This window comes from Eucyclogobius newberryi, unplaced genomic scaffold, assembly GCF_026437365.1.
Source record: "Eucyclogobius newberryi isolate DKJ021-1_F unplaced genomic scaffold, fEucNew1.0.hap1 SCAF_20, whole genome shotgun sequence".
Taxonomy (NCBI): domain Eukaryota; kingdom Metazoa; phylum Chordata; class Actinopteri; order Gobiiformes; family Gobiidae; genus Eucyclogobius; species Eucyclogobius newberryi.
This window is the reverse complement of record NW_027315835.1, coordinates 29,878,992-29,900,676: the sequence shown is the minus strand read 5'-3', so window position 1 is coordinate 29,900,676 and position 21,685 is coordinate 29,878,992. Positions and strand designations below refer to the sequence as shown.

The 21,685-nt window shown below is 51.9% G+C and overlaps 1 protein-coding gene across 1 annotated transcript in view; it reads left to right on the top strand.

Moving 5' to 3' along the window:
- Window positions 1–21,685, top strand: part of dnah9 (dynein, axonemal, heavy chain 9) — a 649,263-nt gene that overhangs the window by 478,658 nt on the left and 148,920 nt on the right. Inside the window, exons 64-65 of the mRNA XM_072455799.1 lie at window positions 10,700–10,864; window positions 11,359–11,499. Of these exons, the coding sequence (XP_072311900.1) occupies window positions 10,700–10,864; window positions 11,359–11,499 (306 nt within the window). The remainder of the gene's footprint in view (window positions 1–10,699; window positions 10,865–11,358; window positions 11,500–21,685) is intronic.

Sequence of the window (21,685 nt, the reverse complement as noted above, 5' to 3'; positions counted from 1 at the left end):
CAGGAGGCCGGTCCATGTTTAGTCCTGACTCTGGCACCAGCAGGAGGCCGGTCCATGTTTAGTCCTGACTCTGGCACCAGCAGGAGGCCGGTCCATGTTTAGTCCAGACTCTGGCACCAGCAGGAGGCCGGTCCATGTTTAGTCCTGACTCTGGCACCAGCAGGAGGCCGGTCCATGTTTAGTCCTGACTCTGGCACCAGCAGGAGGCCGGTCCATGTTTAGTCCTGACTCTGGCACCAGCAGGAGGCCGGTCCATGTTTAGTCCTGACTCTGGCACCAGCAGGAGGCCGGTCCATGTTTAGTCCTGACTCTGGCACCAGCAGGAGGCCGCTCCATGTTTAGTCCTGACTCTGGAACCAGCAGGAGACCGGTCCATGTTTAGTCCTGACTCTGACACCAGCAGGAGGCCGGTCCATGTTTAGTCCTGACTCTGGCACCAGCAGGAGGCCGGTCCATGTTTAGTCCAGACTCTGGCACCAGCAGAAGGCCGGTCCATGTTCAGGCCTGACTCTGGCACCAGCAGGAGGCCGGTCCATGTTTAGTCCAGACTCTGGCACCAGCAGGAGGCCGGTCCATGTTTAGTCCAGACTCTGGCACCAGCAGGAGGCCGGTCCATGTTTAGTCCTGACTCTGGCACCAGCAGGAGGCCGGTCCATGTTTAGTCCAGACTCTGGCACCAGCAGGAGGCCGGTCCCTGAGGTCCTCTGAGTCCGAGCTGGTTCATTTGGCACTAACATATGTCCGAGATGTACTTTGGTGCTAGGCCTTGGAGAGACTTGTGCATAAGAAGAGCTGCTTTAAAGTCTCTTCTCTGAGCCACAGGGGGCGGGGCTTGTTGGGACGTTGTCCATCCATCTGGACCGTCCGGGGTCTTTGTGAAATATCGTTACTTTGACCAAGGCATTCAACTATTTCATAATTTTCAGCACTAGAGAGCTCCTTTTTCATTCCATATTCCTTGAAAATGTTGGTTTGTTTAATAATGTGGAATGTCTATGTAGTTTTTCCTTTTAATTTGACCTGGCAAACTAATTGGCTCAGATTTCACTGAGACACAACGCCATCCACGAGTTTCACTGGAAAACAAACCAAAAATACCATTATGACACTTAAACATGATCAGCACCGCGTCGAGTGCTGCACAGAATGTGTGGAGTCCAACATCGAGAGAACGTTCATGAATGAGGCCGTGTGAGCATCGTTTATGTTTATGTAATCTTCTATAGGAACCATCGGATCCAGACCTGCGGCTTTGATCCACTTTCCTCATCCTCAAATCAGCATTTTTAATCATCTTGAGCACAGCAGTGAGGGCACAAAGTTATTCTAATCTTTTACCTCCCCTCAGCTAAATCCACCAAGAAGAAGTGCAGTGCCATTTAATGAAGTTTAATTAGCATTTACTCGATGGCAAAAGTGAGAGGGGAAAACAAGATCTGAGCTCACTTATCATTTTAATTAGCGCTCCAGTGTGTCACGCCGCACTCGCCGCACTCGCCGCTCTCGCCGCTCTCGCCGCACTCGCCGCACTGCCTAAAATGGCCCAGAACGGCCAAGAAGGGGCTTTTGTTGGCAGTAAACAAGCCGTGCTGACAACAGCGATGGCCCTGATCGCAATGATTGGCTGAAGAGCTTTGTATCTGTCGGATGATTGGCTGTGACCTTAATGAGTTTAGTGTTCAATGACGACCAGGTGAAAGAGCGATCATGTGCCCCGTGCCACGCCCGCTAAGGAGCTTAAAATGTCGGGGCGCACACACACACACACACACACACACACACACACACTCTATAATCATTTGGCCAACAATGATAGATGTATTATCTCATTTAAATCTCAATTCTGGTGTTCTGCTGACAGGTTAATTGTTTGCCAGAGTTGGCTAATTACGAGTAGAATGAGCCAGAGGAAAACTGGTCGTTAAGAAGTGTCTGGTGATTGGTCCAGTTGGGCTTGTTTGGGTCTGAGTGTGGAGCGTTCAGGGGGTCTCATGACTCACGGCCCACGCTCATCCTGTCTCATGGCTCTGTTTATGCTTTCTACTGATGGAGGTGGATTACACTGTAGTTTACATAACTCACATGTAATGTTCAGTTACACTTTAACAGGATAGGACAGGACAGGGACAAGGACAGGGACAAGGACAGGGATGAGGACAAGACATTTTTCGTCCGTTTAGAGATAAAACTGAGATTTGTCTTCAACACGGCTTATTCAGACAAACATCTCCAGACAACATGATCAAAGCAACAATAAGAGCTGTTCAGACCCATCAGTGCTGGTCCTTGGTGCTGCTGAGGACAGTTATTGCAGAGGAGAACGATTGTTCCAGATGTTCATGAGTGATGCTGGGGTCCCAACGCCTTTACTGGCCTGATTCATTACTTGGGATAGTTCTGGCTTATTTTTGACAGTGAGAATATTGAACCAAGATGAGATATTGTATAAAAAGATGGACTCTGTGTGTGCTGGCCACTCCAACTGTCCAACCAAACGGCCTGACTCTGGGATGTGTAACACTGTAGCATATATAATGCCTCTTCTCTGGGACACTGTGGACAGTCCCTCGTTCTGATGTTGGGCATTTCAAAAATACATTTGATTGAACACTTGCGCAGGATTGTAGGTTGTTCATGTTTATATTTATATTTAAAAAGGGCCCCATCTGGAGCTTTACAGAAAAACATTAGTACCTACTCAGTCTCATTCTCTGAAAGGGGAGTAATCCAATCATAGACAGTTAAAACTCTAAAAAGATCAATAAAAGGTTTATTAACCAGGATGATTTTGTGTGGTTTAATAAACACAAATATCAAATAAATGAATCATATTTGGTTACACAGGCTGTGCCAGGACTCAACTTAGTTAAAATAATTGCTGGTGTTGAAGGTTCAGTTTTGATTCAGTCTTGAATAATCAAAGGGAACTTCATTTGAATGTCATTCTGAAGGTATCAGCCAATCTCAGGTCTTCTGTGTCCAAGGCTCAGAAGTAGATCAAGGCCTCCTCAGAGATCTTTAGGTCCTTAGAGCTGTCCGTGGTGCTGATCTTTGTGCAGGGTCCAGCGATGCCTTAGTCCTGAGGTGTTCCAGGAGTCATTTTTGAGATTTGTCATCCTTTGTCTCCTGTTTCCTGGAGCCTAGGGGACCGAGGCAAGAGGTCACGCCTCTGATGACCTGTGAAAGAGAGAGTGTGAGAGGGGCTCTGACCTCGGAGATGGGGCTCTGACCTCGCAGGTGTGGCTCTGACCTCGGAGGTGTGGCTCTGACCTGGGAGGTGTGGCTCTGACCTCGGAGGTGTGGCTTTGAACTCGGAGATGGGGCTCTGACCTCGGAGGTGTGGCTCTGACCTCGGAGGTGTGGCTCTGACCTCGGAGGTGTGGCTCTGACCTCGGAGGTGTGGCTCTGACCTGGGAGGTGTGGCTCTGACCTCGGAGGTGTGGCTCTGACCTCGGAGGTGTGGCTTTGAACTCGGAGATGGGGCTCTGACCTCGGAGGTGTGGCTCTGACCTCGGAGGTGTGGCTCTGACCTCGGAGGTGTGGCTCTGACCTCGGAGGTGTGGCCTAGAGTGGGAGTGACTTTAAAACTAGCCTTGTCTCTCATATTGATCTAATTTAGACAATTTTCAACTTAAACCAGCAAAATGACATGTAACTATGACAAAATACTGCAGCCTGGTCAGTGAACGCATCAATAGCAGGTCAGGAGGAAGTATACAACACATTTAAGGCCGACTAAAGGAAGACATGATGAAGTTACAGGTTCAGATCACAGTGAAGCATTAAGTCTGTTTAGATGTGAAGTATAAGACGATATTGTGAAGTCACTTTGTCCTGTGAAACCTTAAATCCAGCAGATCAAAGAGAACAAAGGTGATGGCGGCAGTGGAAGCTTCCAGATGTACCTCATTCCTTGCTCCATCCAACATTTAGCTTTTATCTGCAACAGTGACGTGAATTTCACCTTGAATTGTGAATTATTATGAATTATTTTCTAGCTCTTTTGGGAGCTATCTGTCCTATAATAGTCATGTGCTTCATATCTTCTTCTCTGTCACACATTCTATATAACAGCAGCAGCCACTTCATGTTAACATTATGATATTATAAAACACATTCATAATTAGCTACACATAAAACAACTTTTGTATCATCTCTTTTCATTGTAATTGTGAATAAATGAACATTACATTTGTTATTGCTGAACATGTTTACTTCAAGTCTGCTGTCATGTATTTTTCTGGATGAATGTTTTCAGTTTTTACTATGGTTTTGGAAATGCCGTGTTTGTGCATCAGACGCTGTGCAAAATTAAACAATCTCACAGTGTGATTACAATTATTACCCATCAGGCTTGATCCAGTCTTCAGCTCTGTGGTTCAGCTGCCAATCTCACTGCCCCATTGTGCCCGACTCATGTTTGCCAGAAATATTATATTCAATTCAAATGTTAATCCGGTGTTTGTTCCAACATTTCTGGTTTCCATTTGCTTGCGCTGCAGATGCTGCGCCCTGCGGCCACTGGCTGTGCACAAAGAAATGTTCATAACTTAATCATATCTGGAGCAGAAAGCACAGCGTTCCCTTCGTGTTCTGAGCTGATAAACTCTAAACACTATTATAGCTGCACTGAACAAGCAGCTTTGTGTCTGAATTGCAAACGGCCCTTTGTTGACATGTAACTATATCTGTTACACAAATTGTGTTCTTGTGCTGCTAAAATCTCCTTTAGGAAACAATTAAAATATATTCTCTGTGGCTGAGTTTGGTTAAGAACTGGTTTAAAGCACAAATATTCTGCATTATTTGTCTTGTTATCAGCCTTGAAACTTGCTCTAGTTTCTTGTGTTTTAGAACCAAACGACTTTAAGACAAACTGGGCTTTATTGTCTTATAATGTTTAGTCCTGACTCTGGCACCAGCAGGAGGCCGGTCCATGTTTAGTCCTGACTCTGGCACCAGCAGGAGGCCGGTCCATGTTTAGTCCTGACTCTGGCACCAGCAGGAGGCCACTCCATGTTTAGTCCTGACTCTGGCACCAGCAGGAGGCCACTCCATGTTTAGTCCTGACTCTGGCACCAGCAGGAGGCCACTCCATGTTTAGTCCTGACTCTGGCACCAGCAGGAGGCCGGTCCATGTTTAGTCCTGACTCTGGCACCAGCAGGAGGCCACTCCATGTTTAGTCCTGACTCTGGCACCAGCAGGAGGCCGGTCCATGTTTAGTCCTGACTCTGGCACCAGCAGGAGGCCGCTCCATGTTTAGACCTGACTCTGGCACCAGCAGGAGGCCGGTCCATGTTTAGTCCTGACTCTGGCACCAGCAGGAGGCCGCTCCATGTTTAGACCTGACTCTGGCACCAGCAGGAGGCTGGGTCTGGGACACAGGTTTGTGCAGAGAAGGGTTCATCAGTGTTGACATCAGAACTCTTGATCTTGCTTTATTGGGCGTGAGTAGAACCATCTTAAGTCCTGGTTTGATCAGACGTTCAAGATGGCTGTGAAGGTCCCTGGGTGAGGGTGGAGATGAGAAGGAGAGTGAAGAAGTGGGAGTAGATGTTGTAGGGGGGATCCATGGCTGCTCTGATGACAGGGGCGATGACAGGGATGTTGTCGAGCCTGTCACAGATGGGTCCATGGCCTTTCATGCGCTGACCACGGTGAAGATAGTTGTGGTGCTGTTGCTGATGAGTCCTTCGCTGGAGGCGGTGGAGGTGAAGGTGGAGCAGCTGGAACTGAATCCTTTGGTGGAGGCTGAGGTTGTGGTGCTGTTGATGCTGAAACGTTGTCTCGGTCTCTGGCTGATGGAGCAGGAATTCTTCTCGCTCCACCTCTGCACCCTCACTCCACCTCTGCACCCTCACTCCTCCTCTGCACCCTTGCTCCACCTCTGCACCCTCACTCCACCTCACTCCACCTCTGCACCCTCACTCCACCTCTGCACCCTCACTCCACCTCTGCACCCTCACTCCTCCTCTGCACCCTTGCTCCACCTCTGCACCCTCACTCCACCTCACTCCACCTCTGCACCCTCACTCCACCTCTGCACCCTCACTCCTCCTCTGCACCCTTGCTCCACCTCTGTACCCTCACTCCACCTCTGCACCCTCACTCCACCTCTGCACCCTCACTCCACCTCTGCACCCTCACTCCACCTCTGCACCCTCACTCCACCTCTGCACCCTCACTCCACCTCTGCACCCTCGCTCCACCTCTCCACCCTCACTCCACCTCTCCACCCTCGCTCCTCATCTGCACCCTCACCCCTCCTCTGCACCCTCACTCCTCCTCTACACCCTCGCCCCTCCTCTCCACCCTCACACCTCCTCTGCACCCTCACCCCTCCTCTGCACCGTCACTCCTCCTCTGCACCCTCGCCCCTCCTCTCCACCCTCACCCCTCCTCTGCACCCTCGCTCCACCTCTGCACCCTCACACCTCCTCTGCACCCTCACCCCTCCTCTGCACCCTCACTCCTCCTCTGCACCCTCGCCCCTCCTCTCCACCCTCACACCTCCTCTGCACCCTCACCCCTCCTCTGCACCCTCGCTCCTCCTCTGCACCCTCACACCTCCTCTGCACCCTCACACCTCCTCTGCACCCTCACTTCTCTTTGTATGGTTCAGGCTTTGCTCTGAGTCGCTGCGGTTCAGGTGGAAAGTGGCTGTTTTTCTTGTAATAAATGTGGACTTCTTACCACTGGACGACACTGGAATTGTATCTCGTGTTCTTTTTCCAATTCTAAAGCAAATATCTGTGTTTATAACAGTCTGTTTACATCCTTCATGTCACTGGCTCCTCAAAATTTTGTAAAACTGTAAAAATGTTCTTAAAATCCTTGTTTTACTTATTCAAGTCATAACCAAAAATGTTTGGAAGACAAAAAATATATAAAAAGCAATATAAATAAGTAAAGCAGCAAACTGGGGCGAGCAGGAGAGCACACACACACACACACACACACAAAAACACACACACACACACACACACACAGACACACACATTGAAGGATGGGGTCAAATCAAAAGGATGAACGTTCCTTTGGGGATCAATAAATTATATAAATTAGACCTGAACCTTAAAATAAATAAATGTTCTTCATCTTCATCTGAAAACATGTGGCTACAATGAGAGGAGTTTGATGACACGTCCATCTGTCCAGAGGACTTTCCCTGTGGCGTCCATGGAGCAGCTTCAGCCCTTTAAAGGTTTAACCAGGCTGAGGCTTAATTAGTTTTCACAATAGTGTAAAATGGCTCCCAAAAGGAGAAAGTGTCATAAAAAGCACAATTAGAGCGTGTGATCCTTTAACTAACCCTCCAGAGCGTTCGGAGGCGGAGCTGTTCGGCCAATGGGACGATTACAGAGAGAAACAGATGAGCACAAACTGTCAGGGATCACTCACCCGCTCCGGAGTCACCCGCACCCGCTCCGGGGGCATCCGTACCCACTCAGGGGACGAGAGCGCCTGCACCCGCTCAGGGGACGAGGGCGCCTGCACCCGCTCAGGGGACACCTGCACCCGCTCAGGGGACGAGGGCGCCTGCACCCGCTCAGGGGACGCCTGCACCCGCTCAGGGGACGAGGGCGCCTGCACCCGCTCAGGGGACGCCTGCACCCGCTCAGGGGACGCCTGCACCCGTTCAGGGGACGAGGGCGCCTGCACCCGCTCAGGGGACGCCTGCACCCGCTCAGGGGACGAGGGCGCCAGCACCCGCTCAGGGGACGCCTGCACCCGCTCAGGGGACGCCTGCACCCGCTCAGGGGACGCCTGCACCCGCTCAGGGGACGCCTGCACCCGCTCAGGGGACGAGGGCGCCAGCACCCGCTCAGGGGACGCCTGCACCCGCTCAGGGGACGCCTGCACCCGCTCAGGGGACGCCTGCACCCGCTCAGGGGACGCCTGCACCCGCTCAGGGGACGAGGGCGCCTGCACCCACTGAACGCACCATCAGAAAAAGAACTGAACCTGGTGAAAAGGCGATTACAGAAGATGAATGATTTGTTCTGATATTTGCTCTGAACATTTGACCCTGTCCATGTCCATAATGTGATTATTACTTTTGAAATGATCTGATACGACTGATTTTAGATTCTGGTTTTCTCCTTCTCACATTTCTGGGGTTTTTATTTTTGGATGTGAAAAACCTGTTTGACTTATGTCCGATTTTTCACATCATTTGTTCCTGTAGAATCTTTCTCTGTTTCGTCCGTGATGAGAGTTCAAATAGTGTTCTAACGACTGAAAGTTCACTTTCACTACTATTAGTATTATTACATGAAAGCTATGGTGGGTATTTTAATACCATAATGTGCAACACCGTCTCCATGGAAACAGCAGGTGTTGAACCCTTCACATGTTCACAGTGTTTGGCCTCGGCCTTTAAACCTGCTCCTGATCCTTTGCTTTGGCCTTTTAGAACTTAAAGGTGGTATGGATGATTTTTCGGCGATTTGAGAACGCAGGTGGAAGTGCTCATGCCACTCCCCCGTGCACATGCCACTCCCCCGTGCTCATGCCACTCCCCCGTGCACATGCCACTCCCCCGTGCACATGCCACTCCCCCGTGCTCATGCCACTCCCCCGTGCACATGCCACTCCCCCGTGCTCATGCCACTCCCCCGTGCACATGCCACTCCCCCGTGCTCATGCCACTCCCCCGTGCACATGCCACTCCCCCGTGCACATGCCACTCCCCCGTGCACATGCCACTCCCCCCTGCACATGCCACTCCCCCGTGCACATGCCACTCCCCCGTGCACATGCCACTCCCCCGTGCACATGCCACTCCCCCGTGCTCATGCCACTCCCCCGTGCACATGCCACTCCCCCGTGCACATGCCACTCCCCCGTGCTCATGCCACTCCCCCGTGTGGACCGATACAACACACACGTGCGTTTGTTTATTAGCGCAACAGAGCGCATCACATCTCTCGTCTCCCGTAGATTTCTGTCCACTTCTGCGTCAGCTCCAACTGTCTTTCTCCGTCTTCATTTTGCCCCGTACACTGAGGGAACTATATTATGATAGATCCATGCGCTTAGGCACGCGGAAACGTGGGGACGAGCCTGACGCGGCTGCAGGTGAGCGACAGGTGCGTTTTATGATTGATACGTGGCAGGACAAATGATTTATCCACGACACGAGGAAATATGATAAAACATTTGCTGAAAAAAATCGTCCATACCACCTTTAAAATGATGTTTGGACTGAAGACTACACTTACTTTCTCTCTTGTGCTCCATCTACTGGCAGCAGAGGGAATTACCATTAGGAAATAAACAAAAGCTAGCTTGCCCCGACATGCAAATGAAAGCACACACTTGTAATGAAGGTGATTTGAGTCAGAAATGCTCAAAACGAGTCTGCGATGATTCATGTACTTAAAAACAGCACACGAGACCTTCAGATCTCGACCCCTGATGTTTAAGTTTAAGGAGCAGAGAAGACGAGCTTGTAGACAGGATTCATGAAACAAACTAAGTGAATGAAGCTAAACCCAACTGCACTGAACAGAGTTAAATAAAGCACAGTATCGGCAAGTGCACATCATATTTTACCCACATACATTTTTTGGTTTCCTTTAAGAGGAAGTCATGTCATGTTCAAGTCATGTTGGAGCATGAACAGTGAGGGACGAGGCAGTAAACACATTATCCAGGCCCAGGCCACTTAGTGCTCACATTTTACAGAGAGAACTTTTTCCAACTTGAACAAAGTCAAGAAGAAAGCGTTAGCATCCTTATTAGCAGATCGTTAATCCGTCTGAGGACGAGTCAGGGCTGCTCTGGCTGTGGACTCAAAGCAGATGCATCAAAGCGCTCCTGACAGCCTCCTCAGACACAGGGTCAGGGCCCTCACTGGGGTGTGGGGCCCCGGGATGGGAGTGGGCTAATCCAGGCTCCACTGGGCTGATGGACAGAGCATCGATCTGGGCTGTCTTTGAGGCTTCAGCAGCCAACACCCACCGCTGACCTGTGACCTCATCCTGCTCAGGACGGGGTGCTAAAGCTGCACTCTGGCACTTTCTGTTGTGGAGAAGGGTCCGCCAATGGTCTGTCTCCATGACGATATGTTAGTGCTGTATTAAAATATTCCACAATATGGCTGTTCAAGAAGAAGAATTAAAAAAAACTAACTGTGTGTGTGTGTGTGTGTTTGTGTGTGTTTGTGTGTGTTTGTGTGTTTGTGTGTGTGTGTGTTTGTGTGTTTGTTTGTGTGTGTGTGTTTGTGTGTGTGTGTGTGTGTGTGTGTGTTTGTGTGTGTGTGTGTGTGTGTTTGTGTGTTTGTGTGTTTGTGTGTGTGTGTTTGTGTGTGTGTGTGTGTTTGTGTGTGTGTTTGTGTGTGTGTGTTTGTGTGTTTGTGTGTGTGTGTGTGTGTTTGTGTGTGTGTGTGTATGTGTGTTTGTGTGTTTGTGTGTGTGTGTGTTTGTGTGTGTGTGTTTGTGTGTGTGTGTTTGTGTGTGTGTGTGTGTGTGTGTGTGTGTGTGTGTGTGTTTGTGTGTGTGTGTGTGTTTGTGTGTGTGTGTGTGTGTGTGTGTTTGTGTGTGTGTGTGTGTGTGTGTGTGTGTGTTTGTGTGTGTGTGTGTGTGTGTGTGTTTGTGTGTTTGTGTGTGTGTGTGTGTGTGTGTGTGTGTTTGTGTGTTTGTGTGTTTGTGTGTGTGTGTGTGTGTGTGTGTGTGTTTGTGTGTTTGTGTATAGTCTGAGCTGACCACGGAGCAGAATGGTTTTAAGATCACCCTGAAGACCCTGGAGGACACTCTCCTGTCTCGTCTGTCCTCGGCCTCGGGGGACTTCCTGGGGGACACGGAGCTGGTGGAGAACCTGGAGACCACCAAACGCACCGCGGCCGACATTCAGGAGAAGGTCTGTTCTCTCACACGTTCCACTGAACATGTGACAGAACCAGTGCTGCAGTTCGGCTTTTAAGTCTGCTCCCTTTTCTCTTGGGACGAGACCAGTGAAGTGCATTCTGTCTCCCCTGCCTCTCCTGCCTCCCCTGCCTTCCCCTGCCTCCCCCTGCCTTCCCCTGCCTCCCCCTGCCTTCCCCTGCCTCCCCCTGCCTCCCCCTGCCTCCCCTGCCTCCCCCTGCCTCCCCCTGCCTCCCCCTGCCTCCCCTGCCTCCCCTCCCTCCCCCTGCCTCTCCTCCCTCCCCCCTGCCTCTCCTGCCTCCCCCTGCCACCCCCTGCCTCCCCTCCCCTCCCTCCCCCTGCCTCCCCTCCCCTCCCTCCCCCCTGCCTCTCCTCCCTCCCCCCTGCCTCACCCTGCCTCTCCTCACTAGTTGTAGTTGTGTGTGTAGTTGTGTGTAGTTGTGTGTGTTTGTGTGTTATTTCCCATGAGCCTTTGTGTCTTTACTGCAGGTAAAAGAAGCCAAGGTGACAGAGGCCAAAATCAATGAAGCCCGGGAGCACTACCGTCCCGCCGCAGCCCGCGCCTCCTTATTGTACTTCATAATGAACGACCTCAATAAAATCCACCCCATGTACCAGTTCTCTCTGAAGGTGGGTGGACCTTATTGAGCCGCCGCCGCGCCTCCCGCAGAGGCCCTTACGACTCCGGCTGGGCCCCCGCCGCACTCTCTGCTCCGGGTTTATGCTCTTCGGCCCACTCTCATTCTGTTTGTGGCTCCCTAATGTGGTTATGTAGAGCGTAATGTCTCGTATACCGTGGCACGGCGCGCACAGGGGCCCCGGCTGAGCTACGGTTTGCAATCATGCGCAGCTCTGCGGGAAGCGGCCCCCGACCACTTATTTCCTGGTCTAATCAAACGGAACACAGTGTACGCGGCGCACCTCTGACCTTCACAACAACGCACGACATAATCACATGCATTCTTCACAGCAGCAGCGCGAGGACTCAATGTGAGACTCAATCATCCGCACATCACCGTGGATACTCTGTGCAGGTACTTTTACTCGAGTACTGGAAATGAAAACTAAACTAAACTAAACATGTTTGTGTTTCAGACTTAATCATATTGTACAAAGTGACAGAGAGTTCAGCTGCAGCCTGGCTCCAGCTCAGACTGGGGGCCCGCTCGCACTCGGGGCCCGCTCGCACTCGGGGCCCTTCAGTTGAACACAAACGACTGATTCAACATTCAGAATGAAAAAGGGAACGATCTTCTTGATCAGAATCACGTTTATTGCCTTTTGTCACTGAACATGATTCACAAACAGGAACTTGTCCTGGTGCAACACGAACATCAAACACTGAACAATAAAAACAAAAACAATGGACAATAAATAACTACCGGGTATTAAAAATGGGTAAGTAGAGTTAAAAATGGACATGACATGTACATAAATAAAATATCTAGCGCAATAAAAAGTGACAGTGCAGTGAGTGACAGGTGCTTAAGAAGTGTTCATGAGTCCAACAGCAGAGGGAGAGGAACTGTTCCTGTGACGGCAGGTTCTGGAGCCTCCTGCCTGAGGGGAGTGGCCTCCTGCCTGAGGGGAGTGGCCCCCTGCCTGAGGGGAGTGGCCCCCTGCCTGAGGGGAGTGGCCTCCTGCCTGAGGGGAGTGGCCTCCTGCCTGAGGGGAGTGGCCTCCTGCCTGAGGGGAGTGGCCTCCTGCCTGAGGGGAGTGGCCCCCTGCCTGAGGGGAGTGGCCTCCTGCCTGAGGGGAGTGGCCCCCTGCCTGAGGGGAGTGGCCTCCTGCCTGAGGGGAGTGGCCCCCTGCCTGAGGGGAGTGGCCTCCTGCCTGAGGGGAGTGGCCTCCTGCCTGAGGGGAGTGGCCTCCTGCCTGAGGGGAGTGGCCCCCTGCCTGAGGGGAGTGGCCCCCTGCCTGAGGGGAGTGGCCCCCTGCCTGAGGGGAGTGGCCCCCTGCCTGAGGGGAGTGGCCCCCTGCCTGAGGGGAGTGGCCTCCTGCCTGAGGGGAGTGGCCCCCTGCCTGAGGGGAGTGGCCCCCTGCCTGAGGGGAGTGGCCTCCTGCCTGAGGGGAGTGGCCTCCTGCCTGAGGGGAGTGGCCCCCTGCCTGAGGGGAGTATATTATTTGCACTTTGACTGTGAAGTGATGATGTCACCGCTGTCTCATTGGCCACTTCAGGCTCCAATGGGAAGAGAGGCAGTTTCAAAGCCACGCCCTCCTTCACACTCGTGTGCCATTAGTGTCTAAGTCGTTAACACACACACATATATATATATATATATATATATATATATATATATATATATATATATATATATTTGGTTCTCGAGCTCCATCATAGTTCTAACAGAATCTTTATCAGCATTTGAATTGTGACTAATCAAAGTCATGATTGCTGTATGTCCTCCCTCCCTCGCCACGATGAGCCACACAGACTCATCTTGTTATCGTCCTTCTTCATCGTGTGGGCGGCGGCCTCTTCAGCGTGTGGGCGGCGGCCTCTTCAGCGTGTGGGCGGCGGCCTCTTCAGCGTGTGGGCGGCGGCCTCTTCAGCGTGTGGGCGGCGGCCTCTTCATCGTGTGGGCGGCGGCCTCTTCAGCGTGTGGGCGGCGGCCTCTTCATCGTGTGGGCGGCGGCCTCTTCATCGTGTGGGCGGCGGCCTCTTCAGCGTGTGGGCGGCGGCCTCTTCAGCGTGTGGGCGGCGGCCTCTTCAGCGTGTGGGCGGCGGCCTCTTCATCGTGTGGGCGGCGGCCTCTTCAGCGTGTGGGCGGCGGCCTCTTCAGCGTGTGGGCGGCGGCCTCTTCATCGTGTGGGCGGCGGCCTCTTCATCGTGTGGGCGGCGGCCTCTTCATCGTGTGGGCGGCGGCCTCTTCAGCGTGTGGGCGGCGGCCTCTTCAGCGTGTGGGCGGCGGCCTCTTCAGCGTGTGGGCGGCGGCCTCTTCAGCGTGTGGGCGGCGGCCTCTTCAGCGTGTGGGCGGCGGCCTCTTCATCGTGTGGGCGGCGGCCTCTTCAGCGTGTGGGCGGCGGCCTCTTCATCGTGTGGGCGGCGGCCTCTTCAGCGTGTGGGCGGCGGCCTCTTCATCGTGTGGGCGGCGGCCTCTTCATCGTGTGGGCGGCGGCCTCTTCAGCGTGTGGGCGGCGGCCTCTTCATCGTGTGGGCGGCGGCCTCTTCAGCGTGTGGGCGGCGGCCTCTTCAGCGTGTGGGCGGCGGCCTCTTCAGCGTGTGGGCGGCGGCCTCTTCATCGTGTGGGCGGCGGCCTCTTCATCGTGTGGGCGGCGGCCTCTTCATCGTGTGGGCGGCGGCCTCTTCAGCGTGTGGGCGGCGGCCTCTTCAGCGTGTGGGCGGCGGCCTCTTCATCGTGTGGGCGGCGGCCTCTTCAGCGTGTGGGCGGCGGCCTCTTCAGCGTGTGGGCGGCGGCCTCTTCAGCGTGTGGGCGGCGGCCTCTTCAGCGTGTGGGCGGCGGCCTCTTCATCGTGTGGGCGGCGGCCTCTTCAGCGTGTGGGCGGCGGCCTCTTCATCGTGTGGGCGGCGGCCTCTTCATCGTGTGGGCGGCGGCCTCTTCATCGTGTGGGCGGCGGCCTCTTCAGCGTGTGGGCGGCGGCCTCTTCATCGTGTGGGCGGCGGCCTCTTCAGCGTGTGGGCGGCGGCCTCTTCAGCGTGTGGGCGGCGGCCTCTTCATCGTGTGGGCGGCGGCCTCTTCAGCGTGTGGGCGGCGGCCTCTTCATCGTGTGGGCGGCGGCCTCTTCATCGTGTGGGCGGCGGCCTCTTCATCGTGTGGGCGGCGGCCTCTTCATCGTGTGGGCGGCGGCCTCTTCAGCGTGTGGGCGGCGGCCTCTTCAGCGTGTGGGCGGCGGCCTCTTCAGCGTGTGGGCGGCGGCCTCTTCAGCGTGTGGGCGGCGGCCTCTTCATCGTGTGGGCGGCGGCCTCTTCATCGTGTGGGCGGCGGCCTCTTCATCGTGTGGGCGGCGGCCTCTTCAGCGTGTGGGCGGCGGCCTCTTCAGCGTGTGGGCGGCGGCCTCTTCATCGTGTGGGCGGCGGCCTCTTCAGCGTGTGGGCGGCGGCCTCTTCAGCGTGTGGGCGGCGGCCTCTTCATCGTGTGGGCGGCGGCCTCTTCATCGTGTGGGCGGCGGCCTCTTCATCGTGTGGGCGGCGGCCTCTTCAGCGTGTGGGCGGCGGCCTCTTCAGCGTGTGGGCGGCGGCCTCTTCAGCGTGTGGGCGGCGGCCTCTTCAGCGTGTGGGCGGCGGCCTCTTCATCGTGTGGGCGGCGGCCTCTTCATCGTGTGGGCGGCGGCCTCTTCATCGTGTGGGCGGCGGCCTCTTCAGCGTGTGGGCGGCGGCCTCTTCAGCGTGTGGGCGGCGGCCTCTTCATCGTGTGGGCGGCGGCCTCTTCAGCGTGTGGGCGGCGGCCTCTTCAGCGTGTGGGCGGCGGCCTCTTCATCGTGTGGGCGGCGGCCTCTTCATCGTGTGGGCGGCGGCCTCTTCAGCGTGTGGGCGGCGGCCTCTTCAGCGTGTGGGCGGCGGCCTCTTCAGCGTGTGGGCGGCGGCCTCGCTCCTATAACGCTGTCACTTCAACCATAATTGGCCTTGTTGATGGATCGCTCCTCACAATGTGTGGAATCGATGGAATATTTCATCTCCTCTTGCTTCCTCTGTGGTCAGTGCTGTGGTCAGTACTGTGGTCAGTGCTGTGGTCAGTACTGTGGTCAGTGCTGTGGTCAGTGCTGTGGTCAGTACTGTGGTCAGTGCTGTGGTCAGTGCTGTGGTCAGTGCTGTGGTAAGTACTGTGGTCAGTGCTGTGGTCAGTGCTGTGGTCAGTACTGTGGTAAGTACTGTGGTCAGTGCTGTGGTCAGTGCTGTGGTCAGTACTGTGGTCAGTGCTGTGGTCAGTGCTGTGGTCAGTGCTGTGGTAAGTACTGTGGTCAGTGCTGTGGTCAGTGCTGTGGTCAGTACTGTGGTAAGTACTGTGGTCAGTGCTGTGGTCAGTGCTATGGTCAGTGCTGTGGTCAGTGCTGTGGTCAGTACTGTGGTCAGTGCTGTGGTCAGTGCTGTGGTCAGTACTGTGGTCAGTGCTGTGGTCAGTGCTGTGGTCAGTGCTGTGGTAAGTACTGTGGTCAGTGCTGTGGTCAGTGCTGTGGTCAGTACTGTGGTAAGTACTGTGGTCAGTGCTGTGGTCAGTGCTGTGGTCAGTGCTGTGGTAAGTACTGTGGTCAGTGCTGTGGTCAGTGCTGTGGTCAGTGCTGTGGTCAGTACTGTGGTCAGTGCTGTGGTCAGTGCTGTGGTCAGTGCTGTGGTAAGTACTGTGGTCAGTGCTGTGGTCAGTGCTGTGGTCAGTACTGTGGTAAGTACTGTGGTCAGTGCTGTGGTCAGTGCTATGGTCAGTGCTGTGGTCAGTGCTATGGTCAGTGCTGTGGGGTCTGACTGCAGCACTGTCCAGGACACTGTCATATTTAGTTTAGATGTAGTTCAGCTAATGCTAATGCTAATGGCTCCTTTGATCACAGTTGCAGTGATTCATTGAGGCGTCCACACAGTTGCCTCGTTGTAATGTTGTTGTCTTTTCTTCACTCACAGTATTTATCACTTTTACAGCAGGCGTTTCCATCAATTAAATATCAGCATCTGAGCCTGTGTGTGTCATGTGTGTGTCATGTGTGTGTCATGTGTGTGTCATGTGTGTGTCATGTGTGTGTCATGTGTGTGTCATGTGTGTGTCATGTGTGTCATGTGTGTGTCATGTGTGTGTCATGTGTGTCATGTGTGTGTCATGTGTGTCATGTGTGTGTCATGTGTGTGTCATGTGTGTGTCATGTGTGTGTCATGTGTGTGTCATGTGTGTGTCATGTGTGTGTCATGTGTGTGTCATGTGTGTGTCATGTGTGTCATGTGTGTGTCGTGTGTGTCATGTGTGTGTCATGTGTGTGTCATGTGTGTGTCATGTGTGTGTCATGTGTGTATCATGTGTGTGTCATGTGTGTCATGTGTGTGTCGTGTGTGTCATGTGTGTGTCATGTGTGTGTCATGTGTGTGTCATGTGTGTGTCATGTGTGTCGTGTGTGTGTCGTGTGTGTCATGTGTGTGTCATGTGTGTGTCATGTGTGTCATGTGTGTGTCGTGTGTGTCATGTGTGTGTCATGTGTGTGTCATGTGTGTGTCATGTGTGTGTCATGTGTGTCGTGTGTGTGTCATGTGTGTGTCATGTGTGTCATGTGTGTGTCATGTGTGTCGTTTGTGTGTCATGTGTGTGTCATGTGTGTGTCATGTATGTGTCATGTGTGTGTCATGTGTGTGTCATGTGTGTGTCATGTGTGTGTCATGTGTGTGTCATGTGTGTGTCATGTGTGTGTCATGTGTGTCATGTGTGTCATGTGTGTGTCATGTGTGTCATGTGTGTCATGTGTGTGTCGTGTGTGTGTCATGTGTGTGTCATGTGTGTGTCATGTGGGTGTCGTGTGTGTCGTGTGTGTCATGTGTGTGTCATGTGTGTGTCATGTGTGTGTCATGTGTGTGTCATGTATGTGTCATGTGTGTGTCATGTGTGTGTCATGTGTGTCATGTGTGTCATGTGTGTGTCATGTATGTGTCATGTGTGTGTCATGTGTGTGTCATGTGTGTCATGTGTGTGTCATGTGTGTGTCATGTGTGTGTCATGTGTGTGTCATGTGTGTGTCATGTGTGTGTCATGTGTGTCATGTGTGTGTCATGTGTGTGTCATGTGTGTGTCATGTGTGTGTCATGTGTGTGTCATGTGTGTTGTGTGTGTCATGTGTGTGTCATGTGTGTGTCATGTGTGTGTCATGTGTGTGTCATGTGTGTGTCATGTGTGTGTCGTGTGTGTGTCATGTGTGTGTCGTGTGTGTCATGTGTGTCATGTGTGTGTCATGTGTGTGTCATGTTTGTCATGTGTGTGTCATGTGTGTGTCATGTGTGTGTAATGTGTGTCATGTGTGTGTCATGTGTGTGTCATGTGTGTGTCATGTGTGTCATGTGTGTGTCGTGTGTGTCGTGTGTGTATCATGTGTGTGTCATATGTGTGTCTTGTGTGTCGTGTGTGTGTCATGTGTGTGTCATGTGTGTGTCATGTGGGTGTCGTGTGTGTCGTGTGTGTCATGTGTGTGTCATGTGTGTGTCATGTGTGTGTCATGTGTGTGTCATGTGTGTCGTGTGTGTCATGTGTGTGTCATGTGTGTGTCATGTGTGTCATGTGTGTGTCGTGTGTGTCATGTGTGTGTCATGTGTGTGTCATGTGTGTGTCATGTGTGTGTCATGTGTGTCGTGTGTGTGTCATGTGTGTGTCATGTGTGTCATGTGTGTGTCATGTGTGTCGTTTGTGTGTCATGTGTGTGTCATGTGTGTGTCATGTATGTGTCATGTGTGTGTCATGTGTGTGTCATGTGTGTGTCATGTGTGTGTCATGTATGTGTCATGTGTGTGTCATGTGTGTGTCATGTGTGTCATGTGTGTCATGTGTGTGTCGTGTGTGTGTCATGTGTGTGTCATGTGTGTGTCATGTGGGTGTCGTGTGTGTCGTGTGTGTCATGTGTGTGTCATGTGTGTGTCATGTGTGTGTCATGTGTGTGTCATGTATGTGTCATGTGTGTGTCATGTGTGTGTCATGTGTGTCATGTGTGTCATGTGTGTGTCATGTATGTGTCATGTGTGTGTCATGTGTGTGTCATGTGTGTCATGTGTGTGTCATGTGTGTGTCATGTGTGTGTCATGTGTGTGTCATGTGTGTGTCATGTGTGTGTCATGTGTGTGTCATGTGTGTGTCATGTGTGTGTCATGTGTGTTGTGTGTGTCATGTGTGTGTCATGTGTGTGTCATGTGTGTGTCATGTGTGTGTCATGTGTGTGTCATGTGTGTGTCGTGTGTGTGTCATGTGTGTGTCGTGTGTGTCATGTGTGTCATGTGTGTGTCATGTGTGTGTCATGTTTGTCATGTGTGTGTCATGTGTGTGTCATGTGTGTGTAATGTGTGTCATGTGTGTGTCATGTGTGTGTCATGTGTGTGTCATGTGTGTCATGTGTGTGTCGTGTGTGTCGTGTGTGTATCATGTGTGTGTCATATGTGTGTCTTGTGTGTCGTGTGTGTGTCATGTGTGTGTCATGTGTGTGTCATGTGGGTGTCGTGTGTGTCGTGTGTGTCATGTGTGTGTCGTGTGTGTGTCATATGTGTGTCATGTGTGTGTCATGTGTGTCGTGTGTGTGTCGTGTGTGTGTCATGTGTGTGTCATGTGTGTGTCATGTGTGTCATGTGTGTGTCATGTGTGTGTCATGTGTGTGTCATGTGTGTGTCATGTGTGTGTCATGTGTGTCATGTGTGTCATGTGTGTGTCATGTGTGTGTCATGTGTGTCATATGTGTGTCATGTGTGTGTCATGTGTGTGTCATGTGTGTGTCATGTGTGTCATGTGTGTGTCATGTGTGTGTCATGTATGTGTCATGTGTGTGTCGTGTGTGTGTCGTGTGTGTGTCGTGTGTGTGTCGTGTGTGTGTCATGTGTGTGTCATGTGTGTGTCATGTGTGTGTCGTGTTTGTGTCATGTGTGTGTCGTGTGTGTCGTGTGTGTCATGTGTGTGTCATGTGTGTGTCATGTGTGTCATGTGTGTGTCGTGTGTGTCATGTGTGTGTCATGTGTGTGTCATGTGTGTGTCATGTGTGTCGTGTGTGTGTCATGTGTGTGTCATGTGTGTCATGTGTGTGTCATGTGTGTCGTTTGTGTGTCATGTGTGTGTCATGTGTGTGTCATGTATGTGTCATGTGTGTGTCATGTGTGTGTCATGTGTGTGTCATGTGTGTGTCATGTATGTGTCATGTGTGTGTCATGTGTGTGTCATGTGTGTCATGTGTGTCATGTGTGTGTCGTGTGTGTGTCATGTGTGTGTCATGTGTGTGTCATGTTGGTGTCGTGTGTGTCGTGTGTGTCATGTGTGTGTCATGTGTGTGTCATGTGTGTGTCATGTGTGTGTCATGTATGTGTCATGTGTGTGTCATGTGTGTGTCATGTGTGTCATGTGTGTCATGTGTGTGTCATGTATGTGTCATGTGTGTGTCATGTGTGTGTCATGTGTGTCATGTGTGTGTCATGTGTGTGTCATGTGTGTGTCATGTGTGTGTCATGTGTGTGTCATGTGTGTGTCATGTGTGTTGTGTGTGTCATGTGTGTGTCATGTGTGTGTCATGTGTGTGTCATGTGTGTGTCATGTGTGTGTCATGTGTGTGTCGTGTGTGTCGTGTGTGTCATGTGTGTCATGTGTGTGTCATGTGTGTGTCATGTTTGTCATGTGTGTGTCATGTGTGTGTCATGTGTGTGTAATGTGTGTCATGTGTGTGTCATGTGTGTGTCATGTGTGTGTCATGTGTGTCATGTGTGTGTTGTGTGTGTCGTGTGTGTATCATGTGTGTGTCATGTGTGTGTCTTGTGTGTCGTGTGTGTGTCATGTGTGTGTCATGTGTGTGTCATGTGGGTGTCGTGTGTGTCGTGTGTGTCATGTGTGTGTCGTGTGTGTGTCATATGTGTGTCATGTGTGTGTCATGTGTGTCGTGTGTGTGTCATGTATGTGTCATGTGTGTGTCATGTGTGTGTCATGTGTGTGTCATGTGTGTGTCATGTGTGTGTCATGTGTGTGTCATGTGTGTCGTGTGTGTGTCATGTGTGTCATGTGTGTGTCATGTGTGTCATGTGTGTGTCGTGTGTGTCGTGTGTGTATCATGTGTGTGTCATGTGTGTGTCTTGTGTGTCGTGTGTGTCATGTGTGTGTCGTGTGTGTGTCATGTGTGTGTCGTGTGTGTGTCATGTGTGTGTCGTGTGTGTGTCATGTGTGTGTCATGTGTGTGTCATGTGTGTCATGTGTGTGTCATGTGTGTGTCATGTGTGTGTCATGTGTGTGTCATGTGTGTGTCATGTGTGTCATGTGTGTCATGTGTGTGTCATGTGTGTGTCATGTGTGTCATATGTGTGTCATGTGTGTGTCATGTGTGTGTCATGTGTGTGTCATGTGTGTGTCATGTGTGTGTCATGTATGTGTCATGTGTGTGTCATGTGTGTGTCATGTGTGTGTCATGTGTGTCATGTGTGTGTCATGTGTGTGTCATGTATGTGTCATGTGTGTGTCATGTGTGTGTCGTGTGTGTGTAGTTTGTGTGTCATGTGTGTGTCATGTGTGTGTCGTGTGTGTGTAGTTTGTGTGTCATGTGTGTGTCATGTGTGTGTCATGTGTGTGTCATGTGTGTGTCGTGTTTGTGTCATGTGTGTGTCGTGTGTGTCGTGTGTGTGTCATGTGTGTCGTGTGTGTGTCGTGTGTGTGTCATGTATGTGTCATGTGTGTGTCATGTGTGTGTCATGTGTGTGTCGTTTGTGTGTCGTGTGTGTGTCATGTGTGTGTCGTGTGTGTCGTGTGTGTGTCATGTGTGTCATGTGTGTGTCATGTGTGTGTCGTGTGTGTGTCATGTGTGTGTCGTGTGTGTCGTGTGTGTGTCATGTGTGTGTCATGTGTGTCATGTGTGTGTCATGTGTGTGTCATGTGTGTGTCATGTTTGTCATGTGTGTGTCATGTGTGTGTCATGTGTGTGTCATGTGTGTCATGTGTGTGTCATGTGTGTGTCATGTGTGTGTCGTGTGTGTGTCGTGTGTGTGTCATGTGTGTGTCGTGTGTGTCGTGTGTGTGTCATGTGTGTGTCATGTGTGTCATGTGTGTCATGTGTGTGTCGTGTGTGTGTCATGTGTGTGTCGTGTGTGTGTCATGTGTGTGTCATGTGTGTCATGTGTGTGTCATGTGTGTGTCATGTGTGTGTCATGTTTGTCATGTGTGTGTCA